The 14,963-nt window shown below is 44.1% G+C and overlaps 2 protein-coding genes and 1 long non-coding RNA gene across 3 annotated transcripts in view; all 3 read left to right on the forward strand.

Annotated features, from left to right (window-relative positions):
* The window catches only part of ACLY (ATP citrate lyase), a 30,321-nt gene extending 22,756 nt beyond the window's left edge, over positions 1 to 7,565 (forward strand). The window contains exons 16-29 of the mRNA XM_059830364.1: positions 312 to 480; positions 1,001 to 1,105; positions 1,360 to 1,556; positions 1,720 to 1,801; positions 2,159 to 2,269; positions 2,818 to 2,945; positions 3,140 to 3,233; positions 3,511 to 3,665; positions 4,400 to 4,550; positions 5,105 to 5,248; positions 5,467 to 5,580; positions 6,114 to 6,196; positions 6,447 to 6,523; positions 6,718 to 7,565. Of these exons, the coding sequence (XP_059686347.1) occupies positions 312 to 480; positions 1,001 to 1,105; positions 1,360 to 1,556; positions 1,720 to 1,801; positions 2,159 to 2,269; positions 2,818 to 2,945; positions 3,140 to 3,233; positions 3,511 to 3,665; positions 4,400 to 4,550; positions 5,105 to 5,248; positions 5,467 to 5,580; positions 6,114 to 6,196; positions 6,447 to 6,523; positions 6,718 to 6,812 (1,705 nt within the window). The 3' untranslated portion in view covers positions 6,813 to 7,565. The remainder of the gene's footprint in view (positions 1 to 311; positions 481 to 1,000; positions 1,106 to 1,359; positions 1,557 to 1,719; positions 1,802 to 2,158; positions 2,270 to 2,817; positions 2,946 to 3,139; positions 3,234 to 3,510; positions 3,666 to 4,399; positions 4,551 to 5,104; positions 5,249 to 5,466; positions 5,581 to 6,113; positions 6,197 to 6,446; positions 6,524 to 6,717) is intronic.
* A 1,036-nt stretch (positions 7,566 to 8,601) lies between these two features.
* On the forward strand, positions 8,602 to 10,972 carry KLHL11 (kelch like family member 11). The gene is made up of 2 exons (XM_059830408.1): positions 8,602 to 9,074; positions 9,165 to 10,972. The coding sequence occupies exons 1-2, from the start codon at positions 8,602 to 8,604 to the stop codon at positions 10,759 to 10,761; spliced, it is 2,070 nt and encodes a 689-aa protein (XP_059686391.1). The 3' UTR covers positions 10,762 to 10,972.
* A 9-nt stretch (positions 10,973 to 10,981) lies between these two features.
* LOC132319482 (uncharacterized) lies at positions 10,982 to 14,832 on the forward strand. The gene is made up of 2 exons (XR_009484510.1): positions 10,982 to 12,458; positions 14,601 to 14,832. It is a non-coding gene; the product is annotated as an uncharacterized LOC132319482 (long non-coding RNA).
* Positions 14,833 to 14,963: the final 131 nt, after the last annotated feature.

Here is a 14,963-nt window from a genome sequence, read left to right on the forward strand (position 1 = left end):
CATTCTGTCTTCCAGCTTGGAGTAGAATTGAGGCTCTGGTAACTTCACTGTGGGAGAGCTTATTCATCTTGCTGGATGCCTCTGTCCCCATTAGCCCGTCTCCTTCCATATGCTGCTCTGTTCTATACTCTGAAGAACCTTCTGCTGTTAGTATGGTCCCTCCCCATGTACGCTCACTTGCTAGTGAGTCTCACAGTCAGTCTTGGTGTCTGAGAATTGGGGTTTGTAAACTCCTCTGTCTGCATGCACTGTATCCCTTTGTCTTTCCAGTAGCCTTAAGAGTCAGGGCTCTTTCATCTTCTCCTCCACAGTGGTGACCACAGGCAGAAGTTCTATTGGGGCCATAAAGAAATCCTGATCCCGGTCTACAAGAACATGTCAGATGCCATGAGGAAGCACCCAGAGGTGGATGTTCTCATCAACTTCGCATCTCTGCGCTCTGCTTATGACAGCACTGTTGAAACCATGAATTATCCACAGGTGAGTGAGGGATCTAGAAGAAGCCCAAGAAAAGTAGGAAGATCTTGTCAGCAGGGTACCAGTGTTTCTTAAACCATGATGGCATTAGCAAATTGGCTTGGTCTTCCAACTTGGCAGATAAATACCACAGTTCTAACTCCTTATAGACTAAGGAGAACACTGGAGTTGCAGAGCAAATTCTAATGCTGGACTTGCAATTTGTGTAAGAGGAACTCGGCATCTCTTCTTTTTTTAGGGGTGATTATTTTGGGTTGGTTAAAATACAGTGCTGCTCTAATGTGCAAGGGGGAGAAAAAAATTCTCTGAACAGTGCATTGAGACTGCTGTGAAGATCACAGCAGTCTGCAGCTCCATGTGCTGGGCCTTCCTGCGTGGGGGTGCACCGCAGGACCTCCCAGAGGCCTGAGGAGGGGCAGAAGCTGATCGTGCCCTGTGAGCAGCTGTTTGCCTTCTCTGTCCTGCACAGTTGTTAGGGTGGCGACACTGGGGGGTACTAATGGTTTTCTTTATCTTGATGCAGATCCGCACCATTGCCATTATTGCTGAGGGCATTCCAGAGGCCCTGACACGAAAACTGATCAAGACAGCCGATAAAAAAGGAGTCACTATCATTGGGCCTGCAACTGTAAGAACTGGTGACCTTTTTCTCCTTTTGTCCATCAGTCTTAATATTCAGATCGGCTTTCTCTGAAGGATAAAGTATATTCTACAATCTGTTTTGTCTTTAGTCATATAAAGTGCACGTTAGTTTCTCATTTTAAGGTCACATTACTGTATTCCATTGTTCGTATAAATACTGACAAGACTGTCTTACAGAAATGTTCTTAAGTTTCATGTATATTTTAAAGGGCTTTACATCTTTCTTTAATTTTCTTGTAGGTTGGTGGGATCAAACCAGGTTGCTTTAAAATAGGCAACACAGGAGGCATGCTGGATAATATCTTAGCATCAAAGCTGTACCGTCCTGGCAGTGTGGCTTATGTTTCACGGTCCGGAGGAATGTCCAATGAGCTCAACAACATCATTTCCCGAACCACTGATGGGGTCTATGAAGGGGTGGCCATTGGAGGAGACAGGTAGGAGTCTGCACCTTCAACAAAGACACCATTTTTTTTAAGTCAGTCAACAGCAGAATTATTAGTAATTTGGAAGAAGGACAAGTTGGCTGTTAACTTTTCTTCTTTCAGAGAAGTTTATGAAAAAAATTCAACTTCTACCATTTCCCTGTATTCTACCCAGATATCCTGGTTCCACTTTTATGGATCATGTCTTGCGTTATGAGGATACTCCAGGAGTGAAAATGATTGTAGTACTTGGAGAGGTGAGTGAGACCAGTTCACTCCTATCTGAGAAATACCAGAGTTTTGTTTTGGGAGCATCTGACCTGGCTGCCAGGATGCTAAATAACAGCTACGGATAAGTGGCAGCTATTCATACTGTTCTTGAATGTCTGAATTTTTATTTCATGCTGCTTTAATCAAAAGAAATTAAATGTATTGCACAGACAAGCTTTAAAAAAAAAAATCAAATAAGGAGGCTTTGTTCTGAGACTTCAGCTGTTACTCAGTGGAAAAGGAGAAAAAAAAAATCCAAGTAATGCTTCCATGTGCATCTCTGAGCTGGTTTCTACAAAAGTACAAAGTTTTGAACCAGCTCAGCTCTCTCTTTCTTTCTGCAGATTGGAGGCACAGAAGAGTATAAGATCTGCAGGGGTATTAAAGAAGGTCGTATCACCAAGCCAGTGGTGTGCTGGTGTATTGGTACTTGTGCCACCATGTTCTCTTCAGAGGTATGTGCAAAAATGGGGGCAACTGCATGAAATAAGTATATATCCACGACAGGAAGAAAAAAGTTAACTTCTCTCACTGTGCTTAAACCTTCCAGAATTGCCAGTAGCAACTTAACATGTAGAAATTAATAAATACAAATGGTAAAACTTTTTGTGCTCTGTAGTCTGCCACTGGAGGTTTCCAAGGGATTCTGCATACTTGTAAAGGGACTCCAAAGATCCCAGGGAATGCAACAGGTTCTAATAGCCACCTGCTTCTGGAGTGGGAATGGGAAAGATGCATGTTACACAGCTCTGGAGAGTGGGGGAATTTAGGGAGGCAGAACGTCAATGGAAGAACCTGGAGTGATTCCAGATCAGAAAATTCCCTGCATATTGCAGTACTGACTGCAGTTGCAGCCAAGAGTTCTGTTAGCCCAAATAAGAAGGCAGATGTGCAGTCACTGGTATTCCTCTGTCACCAGTTTCCTGGTCAGTGCTTTATTCTGTTTTATTCTCTGTAGGTAAACAACTTGTATTCTTACTCCTGTCTCGTCTCTTGTTTGTAGGTGCAGTTTGGCCATGCAGGAGCTTGTGCCAACCAGGCTTCTGAAACCGCTGTTGCAAAGAATCAAGCCTTGAAGGAATCTGGTGTGTTTGTTCCCCGGAGTTTTGATGAGCTGGGAGAGGTCATTCAGTAAGTCACATTAACAGGACACCTTCAGCAGGGGAGAAAAACTGTTAGGGCACTGATTCTAGCCTGATAAAGGAATATATTCCTGCTTAAGGAAAGCAACTTCCATTCATTCTGGGGTTTTACGGTCTAGATTACAACCACCTCGCTTGTATCTCTTAAAAGGACTTACATTAATAAATGGATTCTGTCCTTAGGTCTGTCTACCAGGATCTTGTGGCCAAAAGAGTGATTGAACCAGCTGAGGAAGTTCCTCCTCCAACTGTGCCAATGGATTATTCCTGGGCAAGGGTGAGCTGTGCTGTTTTAACTGCTTTTTGGTTCCTTAGAAAGCAGACAGGATGTTTGCTGTGATTCTGGATGCTTATGCTGATAATGGTGTTGCCTTGAGGTTTTATCTCGTGCTTTATGGTGTTATCTGTGAGCTCGCTGTCTAAGCTGGTTCTCGGCTGTGGAAGCTGCTTTGAGGGCAAGCTTAAGGCATTGTTGTCTGCCCACTCTGCCTCCTACTGCCCCTTGCTTCTAACGTGGAATGTTTTAAAGTCCCATCTTCATGCTGCAATTTCAGGAGCTGGGTCTGATCCGCAAACCGGCTTCCTTTATGACAAGCATCTGTGATGAGAGAGGTCAGGAACTGATTTATGCTGGGATGCCAATCACTGAGGTCTTCAAAGAAGAGATGGGAATTGGAGGGGTTCTGGGCCTGCTCTGGTTTCAGAGGAGGTGAGGCAGCTTTTTGTGAAAGCTCCCGAATTCTTTGGCTTGAAGTTTTGCTTGTTTATTAATAGCCTTTTAAGCACAAAAGTAACTCCAGGATTCCTTGTGAATGTGGATTCGTTGGAAATGCCATCTCTATATCCCCTTCTCTGAGACATGAGCGTTTCAAGGCTTCACGCAGTATGTTTTAGTCTTAGGGTGAAGCTTTCCACAAGTTTTGCGGTGCATTGAGGAAATTTCTCTATTCTAGTCCTGTTTAACACTCTCTGACTATTTGCTTATTATAATTGTCACCTCGACTCTGGAGAGATTGGGGAGTTTACATGTGCTAACCAGCCTACAGGGAACCTTCTGAATGGCATAAGTTTACTGCCTTCCATCTGATCAGGCTTTCATTAGAGGCACTCTTGGCACTAGCTGGAATCTCTGGCTCAGCAGAACTGTAGCACAGCCTTGTGGCTTCCCTCAAGGGGACCCACAGAGCTTTTACTGATCAGTCAGCTGAGTGTGTGCAAACTCAGCCTACAAAACTGACCCTCAGCTCTGTGGAAACGGAGTAAAAATCTGATCTCTGAGAGAGAGATTAGGATGCACTGATGGGTTTTGCGACCCTACAGCTCCCTTTGTTCTTCTACTTTCAAGCGTACACGTAAAACAAGAGTCACTGTCCAGCATAACACCAAGTGTTGTCTTACTCAGTTTTCTTTACAATCAATGACTTCAGTCTCTTCCTTGCTCAGGTTACCAAAGTATGCCTGCCAGTTCATTGAGATGTGTTTGATGGTAACAGCAGATCATGGGCCTGCTGTATCTGGAGCCCACAACACCATTGTCTGTGCAAGAGCTGGAAAAGATCTTGTCTCAAGTCTCACTTCAGGCCTTCTTACTATTGTAAGTACTTAATCTCCAGAAGATTTAGATTTGATACTCATTACTTTGTCCAGGTTTTATTACTTTTAATTTAAGATTTAGATTGGCTGCAGAGCCACGGACAGGTTGTACCTGTTCACTCACACTTTGAATTTCTGTTGAATTCAACTCTAATAGCTTGATGCTCTAGGTTTAAAACCTAGAGCAATTTTTCTAGTAAGCAAGGCTATTTTGATGCCTTGTTTGAGCCTAGAAGTATTTTGTAGAGGCCAAATTGCTGTCAGCATTGTCCCTATGTGGCTGCCTAGTCTTCCAACACCGACAAGTAAAAATGTGAATAAAACAGACTTTAGATTGCATTTCTCCCCACACGCTGTCTCTAGTGGAGATGCATCGGCTACGTACTGACAGTTGTGTTGAGTTATAAACAGATGCTTATCTCGGGTGCCTGCCTGACTTTAATTTTATGAATGTCACATTGGTAGGCAGGGCAGATGGGGAAGATAACCTTGTACTTGTTTTGTAGCTTAACTGTGGAGTCCTCTTCTATAATTCCCTCTGTGTGTTGCACCCAGGGTGACCGGTTTGGTGGAGCACTGGATGCTGCAGCTAAAATGTTCAGCAAAGCCTTTGACAGTGGGATTATCCCCATGGAGTTTGTGAATAAGATGAAGAAAGAAGGGAAACTGATCATGGGCATTGGACACAGAGTCAAATCGGTAAGAAAACTGCATTAGTACAAATTGGAGGTTTGTTTGTTTCTTTGGAGGGGTGGAGGAGAGAAAAAAACTGAAGGGAAAAAATTAGTAACTTTCAGAGGCAGCTATTGACCAAATTCTCAGGGCTTATAAATCCTAAACCTACAAATAGTAAAGCTTATGGCAAGTACCTGTGTAAGAAGCAACATCAGTGACTGTAACGTGTTCTTAACTTGCAGATAAATAACCCAGACATGAGAGTTCAGATTCTCAAAGACTATGTGAAGCAGCATTTCCCTGCCACCCCACTGTTGGACTATGCACTTGAAGTAGAAAAAATTACAACTTCCAAGGTGAAGTGCGCTAGTATTTATCTCCTCTTGAGCACCTTCTCTTACTGGGGGACAAGTGACATGAGGTTAATACTGTAATTTAATTGCAGTGCTTCATAAATTGTTGTTGGGGTTTTGTTTTTCTGTGGTAGACTTTTGGGCCTAGTACAGCTACAGTTTGGTAAGGCTGAAGACATTTGTTTGGGCACTGGGAAAATGCTGAACAAACCAAAACTCATTGTCTGTGTTGTCCACAGTATATCTGGAACTGCTGTATTCTTTAAATCTGAGGCAGAGCTAGCACACGTGATGGACTGTGGCAGATAATCTCTGTGGTTTGAACGAAATGCAGGCCCATTGTTTGGGGCTGTTTCTCCATCATTTGCATTAAGCATGGCTCTTGCTCAGGTTGCTGAACAGCCTTCTCTATCGCTAGGCTTGTGTGCCCACAATTATGGGCAACCCTCAAATTACGCTTGAGGATGGAAGTTGCCAGGTGAACATCATTTACCACTGTTAACATCTTTATTGGGGTGTGTTTTTATTTCCTGCAGAAACCAAATCTTATCCTGAATGTAGATGGCTTTATTGGTGTTGCCTTTGTTGATGTACTCAGGAATTGCGGCTCTTTCACACGGTAAGTAGGTAGTGGGCTGTTTCTCTTGTGTCATGGCCCTATAAAAATGATGGGAGCCATGCTGCCAGCTCATGTGGGGCCAGGATTTCAAAAGGACATCGTGAAGGAAATATAGCCTGGACTTGGGGGAAGGAAGCTTTCGGATGAATTGGGTGTTGCTGCTGGCACTAGAGCAGACTCATAGCCTTTCTAAGATTGATTCCTTAGATAGATCACCATGGGGAACTACTTAATTTCTTTTCTCTTGCAGGGAAGAAGCAGATGAATATATTGATATAGGAGCTCTTAATGGCATCTTTGTACTAGGCAGGAGTATGGGATTCATTGGTAAGTTTGCTATCCTTCTGACCCTTCCATCCTCCTGGGGGATGCCCTGCCACCACAACCATGAGACATGTGAACCTCTGGGGACTGGGTCTAAAATGCTAGTTGTAGGAACACGGAAATCAAAGTTGTTTCAAGGCAAAGTAAGACTAGGAGGAGGAGCAGAAATTTTGTAACGTAAGCCACTTTTGTTTTAGGACACTACCTCGATCAGAAGAGATTGAAGCAAGGTCTGTACCGCCACCCGTGGGATGACATATCCTATGTTTTACCAGAGCACATGACTATGTGAGAACCTGTAGTATTGCCTCAAATGTCACTGCAAGATGACAGAAGCCTGCACAGAGGACAGCCACAAATGGGACTTTGATGTATAAAGGCCATTGGTACATAGACATCGAGCTGCCTGGTCAAACTGTGCAAAGCAACTGTTTTACAAGAATAGAAGCTTACTCTAATAAAAACCAAAACTTGTGATATTCCATATGTTACCTGCTGTATTTAATACTGTCTCTCACCCTTTCATTTTTTTCTACTCGTTTCATTTTGTTTCCAGAAAAGATGTTAAGGGGTTTGGGAGGGGAGTTTTGCTCATAGGCGCAGTCTTACTGAACTTGCGGAAGATCTGTTAGTCTGGTAATAAGCTGTAACTTTTCCCAATAGAGGGGAAAGCACCCATCATTCCCATAAGTCATGACTTGGGATATTTTTTTGTTGTTGTTGGTTGTTTTTCAGTTTGTTTACTGTGTTCTCATCTTCAGTCTGATTGTATCCTGAATAGTGGGACCACTGCTGACGTATAACCAATGTTACTCAAAACTCTGGTGTAGTATTTTAAAGTGTAAAGTCGTAACATACTGCTGTTAAAACTGTGAAACTACATGTATTCCAGTGTCTGTATTTATGCAAACAACTTCTCATTTACTATTAGATTGCTGGTATATGGAATGTCACTCATGTTATCTGCAGATGCAAAAATAATCTCAGTAATGATGTCCTACTTGTCTGTGTATTGTAATCTAACTCAAATAAATGATACACTACTAATTTATTCTTTTTCTGCTTCTGGCTTCTAAACGTTGGTCCCAAACTGTCTCTAAGGGAATGTGTGACAACCTCGGAAACAGCTGTTTAACAAAATACCAAACCTCAGAGCAGTTATTCCTCTCATAGTGTATTCTGGGTGATTTAAGAGAAGGAAAAAAAACCCAACGAACACATACAGACTTAACCTGTCGTGTTTCAGTGTGCATCGAAATTAAATTTAGCAAACCGGAGAAGAAAAAGGAGGAAAGTAATTATCTGTAATTCATATAGCACGATAAAGAGTTAGGGAACTGTATTATGTTGTATAGTAGACATCGAAATAATCATCTTGCTTCATTCTAGTGAACAAAAAAAGGAGTGAGTGAATTCCTCCTGTAAAGTCCCTGCTCTGCAGGCTTGCCTGAGAGCGCCATGCTGAGGAGAAGAGTACTCCGGAGGATAGCTCAAGGCTCCGAATAAAACCGCGCGTTTCTGGTCTGTGGCACCCATGCAGTTGGGCAAAGCCCTCTCCTTCCCCGGCAACTGCAACGCGCACTGCGAGCGGCCTCGGTGCCGCCGCCCCAGCAGTGCCCTCCGGCCCCAGGGCGCTCCCACAGCGGAGGGGCGGCAGGCCAGGCCCCAAGCCCCGCTGGGGCAGGCCCGGCAGCTCCCTCCTGACGGGCTTTTCGCGCTCGCCGGGCAGCAGCGTCCCGCGGGGGCGAGGGGAGCAGGAACGGCCTGCGCCCGTCCCGCCCTTCGCCTGAAGCCGGCTGGGGCGGGGGGGCCTGGTGCCTCTGCCGCGGTGCTGGCCCAAGCGCCTCCTCTGCTCACTGGGAAGTGAGGGGCGCATTGACCGCGGTCCGATCGCTGCTCCCGCAGGTGGCGGCGGCCCGCGCTGAGGGGACGGGCCGCGCCGGGCGCTGCGCTCGCTCCAACCACCCCCGGCCGCCATTTGACCTGCGGCGGCGGCGCCACCTCCCCGGCAGAGGGCAGCGTCGCGCACGTTACTCGCGCCGCCGGCGCCCCGCGCGCAGGCGCACTGGCTGTAGCCCGCCATGTCGGACAAGATGGCGGCGGCCGCGGCCTCCCCTCAGCCGCAAGCGGGCCCCGGCCCGCCGGCGGCGGAGACGGAGGGCGGGGGCCCGCGCGGTGGCGGGGTGGATGGGGAGGCGGAGGCGGAGGAGTTCGGGTGCCCGGCGCACTGCTCCGACCTGGCCTGGCGGCAGAACGAGCAGCGCCGCCACGGCCTCTACTGCGACATCACTCTGGCCTTCGGCGGAGGGCGGCCCGGGGCAGCCCGCGAGTACCGGGCGCACCGCTCCGTCCTGGCCGCCGCTACCGAGTACTTCACGCCGCTGCTCTCGGGGGGCTTCGCGGAGTCGCGCTCGGGCCGCGTGGAGCTGCAGAAGTGGAGCTCGGAGGGCGGCCCCGACCCCGACACGGTGGAGGCCGTCGTCGGCTTCATGTACACCGGCACCATCCGCGTCAGCCCCGGCAACGTCCACGAGGTGCTGGAGATGGCCGACAGGTGAGCGGGGCCCGGGCCTGGCGGGGGCTGGCTGCGACCGGGCCGGCGGCAGCCGGGCCGCGACATCACCCCTGTTCGTTTGTTCTGCAGGTTTCTGCTGACCCGGTTAAAAGACTTCTGTGGAGAGTTTCTGAAGAAGAAGCTCAACCTTTCCAACTGTGTTGCGGTTCACAGCTTAGCCCACATGTATTCCTTGAATCAGCTGGCCCTCAAAGCTCAGGATATGATCAGGAGAAACTTCCACAAAGTTATCCAGGATGAGGAGTTCTACACTTTGCCGTTTCACCTCATCAGAGACTGGCTCTCAGACTCAGAGATCACAGTGGACTCTGAAGAAATCCTCTTTGAGACTGTTTTGAAGTGGGTTCAGAAAAATCCTGAGGAAAGAGAGAGGTACTTTGAAGATCTCTTTAAACTGCTTAGATTGTCTCAGATGAAACCCACTTACCTTACTCGCCACGTCAAATCTGAAAGGCTGGTATCGAGCAATGAAGCCTGTGTTAAATTAGTGTCTGAAGCCGTGGAGAGTCATGCCTTACGGTCTGAGAACTTGCAGTCTGGTAATCTACAACATTCCGCTTGTCCTGTAGCGTTGTTGCCACGTTTTGGACAGAACATGGACGTCATTATGGTGATTGGTGGTGTATCAGAGGGAGGAGATTACTTGAGTGAGTGCGTAGGGTATTTCATCGATGAAGATAGGTGGGTAAACTTACCACACATACATAATCATCTTGATGGGCATGCTGTCGCTGTGACAGAATCTTATGTTTATGTGGCTGGCTCCATGGAACCAGGGTTTGCCAAGACTGTAGAAAGGTACAATCCAAACAGAAATATTTGGGAGCAAGTCTCAAATCTAATAACCAGAAAGCATTCTTTTGGCCTTACTGAAGTTAAAGGAAACTTGTACAGTATTGGTGGACATGGCAATTTCAGTCCTGGCTTTAAAGATGTGGCCATTTATAATCCCGAGCAAGACAAATGGCTTAACCTGGAGTCAGCACCAAAGATTCTTCGTGATGTCAAAGCTGTTTCTGTAGAAGACCGGTTTGTTTATGTTGCTGCTCGTACCCCAGTTGACAGTGATAGCGAAGATGGGTTGAGGGCGGTTATTATCAGATACGATGCTGAAACAAGGCAGTGGCAGGATGTGGAGTCTCTGCCACTCATTGATAATTATTGCTCTTTTCAAATGTCTGTTGCTAACACAAACTTTTACCATACAGCATCGTGCTGCCCCAAGAGTTACTCTATAGATAATGAGGAAGCCAAGATAAAGATCTCTGGCAGGGCCTCGGATGAAATACTTGAAAGCTTACCCCCAGAGGTTCTTAGCATTGAAGGAGCAGCTATTTGTTATTATAAAGATGATGTTTTTATCATTGGGGGATGGAAAAACAGCGATGATATTGACAAGCAGTACAGGAAAGAGGCCTATCGTTACTGTGCTGAGAGAAAGCGCTGGATGCTTTTGCCTCCTATGCCTCAGCCTCGCTGCAGAGCAACAGCCTGCCATGTGAGAATTCCCTTCAGATGCTTGCAGGGAACACAAAGATACCCTATGCCACAAAATCTGATGTGGCAGAAAGATAGAATAAGGCAAATGCAGGAAAGGCAGATGCAGGAAATACACCGACACTCCCTGAGCTTACGGAGAATGCCACGCTCACAGATTGAGTGCTAGTTTCTGGAATATCACTCCTGATGAATCTGGAAAATACTGTGCTAAACCATTTTGTTAGGCTTGGTATGTCTTTATAAGACATGAGGGTGCTGATTGGATTTGATGCATAAAACCAGCATCTTTTATGTATTGAAAATTAAGAAGCTCAGAAATTGAGGATGGGTGGGAATTGAGAAACTATGTGAATCCAGCAGTGTTACTTAATGTGCCTGGGGAAAAAGTATAGCCTGTAATGGGCTGTGAAATATCTCCAGGAACATTAAGTCTGTTATTTCTCTCTTCAGATCTTGGTTTTCAAGGATTTCTGTAGAGTTGGTCTCTAAGAGTTCTATTTTGAAAATCAAAGATCTCTATCCTAATAATTTAGTGGTTACATTTGTGTGTGCTTGAAAGCACCTGTTTTATTTGCACTTACATATTGACATTCCTTTAATTCTCTCCTTCTCAGTGACTAATCTTCACGTATAATTGGTGTTAGTGTACTTAGCTTTCCGAAGTTGGAGGCAAGTGCAATAGTTATTCCTATATATGAAAACAAAAGCACAATCTTTCTTTATAAAATTACTTCAGGATGTTTCTATGTCTATTAAATATTTTGTATCTGTATGTTGTAGAGAGGCTGCAGAATTCATTTATAAATGGATGATTGGTAGAACACAAGACACTTGCTAAAACAGAGAACTTAAGGCAGTAGATTTTTTTCAGGTGTATCTGAAGATGCTTTGAGTTTCTTTGACAGCTTCATTAGAAACTTGGGTCAACAATCAGCCTGATAAAAGGAGTGAAAACCAGCGAAGTAGCCACCCACCAACATTGACTATTCACTTAACCAGTATGGATTAGTAAAAAAGAGATTATTTCACAAGTAATAGATTGAAACTTGATCTAGATCCTTTCTCAAATGTTGCACACATTTTAATTCTAGTGAAAAAGTGATTAGAAGAACCCCCATGAGCGTGTTTCCAGCTTGTCTTTGACAATCAGTACCCTTTGCCTTCGGTATACTTTCCCGACAAACATACAGTAGCTATGCTGCAGTGCTCCTTAACAAATCGGCACTTGGTGTTACTCTTGAAGTGAGATAGTTGAGTTTTCATAGTCTCTAAATATTTGAATTTCCCCACTTACTGTGGCGGTAAGATTTAAGCTGATGTAAATACCTTTTGGCATTTTGAGGTGGTTTTACCTAAACCAGTGCCCTCCCTACTTGGCTCTGGTTTGCTTACTGCTACACTCCGAAGGAACAGAACATGGAATATTTCCTTTAGAGTATCACTGCCTCTCAGTTAACTGTCCTGCTGAACACTCCTCCCTGATCCGAAGAGCTCCAAGACGGTTTAGGTTGCTAGCGGATTCAGTGCATCCTTCCTACCTCCTTTTCTTCCTCATCCTTCCCTTCATTTGAATGTTCCAGGTTTTCACATGCAACCTAAATCAGAATCTTGGGGAAGGGAAAGGGAGGAGTAACCAGGGTGTTCCAAAATTTGTGTAGACAAACATTGTTGGAGAATCTGTTTACTGTCTTTGGTTCATATGATGATTTGCTGGTGGTTTTGATGTGGGCAACTTCTTTGCAAAAGAACTTCTAAACAGTTTGGTTTTTTGTTTTGTTTTGTTTTTTAATTGTTTAGCTTTCTGAGCTGATACTTCTCATTTTCCAATTCAGCAGGCAACCTAGATCATATCTGAAACACTGGGTAAGTCTTTCAACCACATAGTGTGTAAAGGTTTCTCTGATGTGTACATCCCTTAATGCTTCACTTTGCAGTTCACTTGCCACTTTTGTTATCAGTAACTTGTCTTTTTATAATAGAATAATCTAGACTTGTTTAAAAAAAAAAAACCTTGAGAATCTGAATAGTTCAGTCTCAATTTACTCATCTGTGGTAACCGTGTTGTATTTTATTTGCCTGTTGGATTGTCATGCAAGGGCAGATTAAATTGTACGGTACTGGCCTAACTCAAGAGAGGAAATAGGTAAGCTTGTTCAGGTTTAAGGCTGATGTTCAAAAGTGACTGTCACCAAATCAGCTCATGCAGGCCTGTAAGCAAGGGGTTAATCAGTGGAGTTTGGCCCATGAACTCTTGCAGATTTGGCTGGAGTAGTTTAAGAATTACTGCTCCGACAGCAGGGTTTGTGAGTAGAGGTGTGAAAATGCCTCACAGCTTTAGTACTAAATCCATTGATTTAACTTAAATTGTGGGAGCTGATTTTAAGATGCTTTACCAGACATTGCACAGAAGCAACTGAGAAGATTTTACATACTCCATCCCACTGACTTTGCTGTAGGGATTTTTAACAAACAGTTGAAGGATGGTAGTATGTCAGACCACCACAGCTCTGTCAAAACCCTCTTGTAGTCTGTCAACAAATCTGGAGAATTTGTAGGGAGAAATACCAAGATTATTGTTTCAGTTGGAATATGAACTAAACAGTTTAACGTGTGGCAGCATGCAACAAAGTTAGATGCAAGAATGAACTTCTTGCAGTCTTTCTTTTTCTAAGCAAAATTGATACTGCACTTACCATGAGAACTTTTGGCTGACATGCAAGCTGTAAACTTTACTAAAGACATTCCACTCAAAGACAATGTCAGAACAGCTTAGTGTCTGCAGAGCTTACCCTGTGAATGTCAGCCGTGATTCCGTATGTGATGCACTATTTCTCTGTGTGTTCTGTTTGCATGGTGAGTGATGGGCACTGTGAACAGCACTGGTTTGCTCTAACTTTTGGTATGCCAATTCTATGGAATTTTTAAGTAGTTGGGGTTTTTTAGCCTTGACTTTAAGTGGACCAATTGCATTGCACATGGTTTTTAACTGACAAGTCTAACTATCCGTTGTATCATGTGTAGGTGTTCGGAGGAATTGCATTATTGACTCTGGCTGTAATGTAGCCCACTAACCTGTGAATCGCGTAACAAATTCCTTGTGGCCCTTGACTGCCGTAGCTTGCTGGGTGTTTATAAAATGGTCCTATAAAGAAAAGCCTGGGAATTCTTTCAGTGTGTTTATAGTGGCTAGTTAAATGTCAGTAAGATCCTAGTGTGTATTCAGTTTAAGTATTAGAAGGCTGACTTCTGGCCTTCCTAATGTAAAAGAACATCAGGTGGAGTTTTCCCTCCCCCTTACGACAATCATACCTCTATACCTGTACTGAATACGTGCCACAAGATGCATGTTTTGTGTCCTGTCTTTCTGCTCAAAGTATTAGTGGAGTAGGACACATCCTGCCTAGCACTTGGCTGTCATTGTAGTAATTTCTAGGTGCCATATGTGTACATAATATTTTATAACTATCTGAATACTCTGTTAGTATGCTGGGTTTGTATGTATTTTTAATAAGACTTTCTCTTGCACATAGTAGGATACCACTCCAGAAATGAAGAAAACATGCCAACTTTTTAGCATGCGTTATAACTCTGCCAAGCATTCTGCTATACTATTTCAATATAGTTTTTCTCCATTACAGTAAATGTTAAAATCGGAACTGTTGGCTCAACTGGTGTGTCACAGAATAGACTGATTGCTACTGACAAACTGAGTCACAAAGAATTGCAACTTTTTAGGTTATTTTTAACACAACCTTGTAAGAGTATGTTGTAACATTCAACGTGCTTCAAAAAGCAAGCTTAAAATAAGTGGTTTATGGCTTAGATTTATTTTCAGCTATGTCCACGTTATGTTAGGGTATGAATCATAGCTCTAATTTGACAGTCCTGAGTGGAAGACTGATAAAACAGGTGCTCCTGAGGATCTAATCCTGTTACTAATATGAATGTAAAGTGTGGAACTAACAAGATGTTTGAAGACCATTAATAGTCAGATACTCCTCATAGGTCCATGTCACTGTGGATCACGGCAGCTGTACACTCCTGTCGATACTAATGTAGACTTCAACAGCTTGCCTGGGGAAGCAGCACTCCTGTACTTACTTCCAGTAAGGTAAAGTAGTATGTGTGTATAGGCTGTTTGAAACAAATCCTACTGTAATGTTCTTTACCTTAAATACACTGTACTAAAGTTTATTGTAATAAGTGAATTAATGAAAATAAACCTTTTATTTCTCTAGCGTTCTGTTGTACCTTTTATTTTTTTTAAGTTGCTATGTAGGCTGTGGCTGATTCATGGTACGGCACTACAAAATGCGTGTAAGTTTTAAATACTCTTTTGGCCTGTATGAATTTGTTTTTATTTTAAAG

This window comes from Gavia stellata, chromosome 28 (assembly GCF_030936135.1).
Source record: "Gavia stellata isolate bGavSte3 chromosome 28, bGavSte3.hap2, whole genome shotgun sequence".
NCBI classification, from domain to species: Eukaryota; Metazoa; Chordata; class Aves; order Gaviiformes; family Gaviidae; genus Gavia; species Gavia stellata.

What these genes read in the sequence shown, in the direction of transcription:
- KLHL11 (XM_059830408.1), top strand. Translation starts at nt 8,602, where the DNA reads ATGTCGGACAAGATGGCGGCGGCCGCGGCCTCCCCTCAGCCGCAAGCG. An exon ending in GTGCTGGAGATGGCCGACAG is followed by an intron (nt 9,075 to 9,164) that starts GTGAGCGGGGCC and finishes TTTGTTCTGCAG; the next exon opens with GTTTCTGCTGACCCGGTTAA.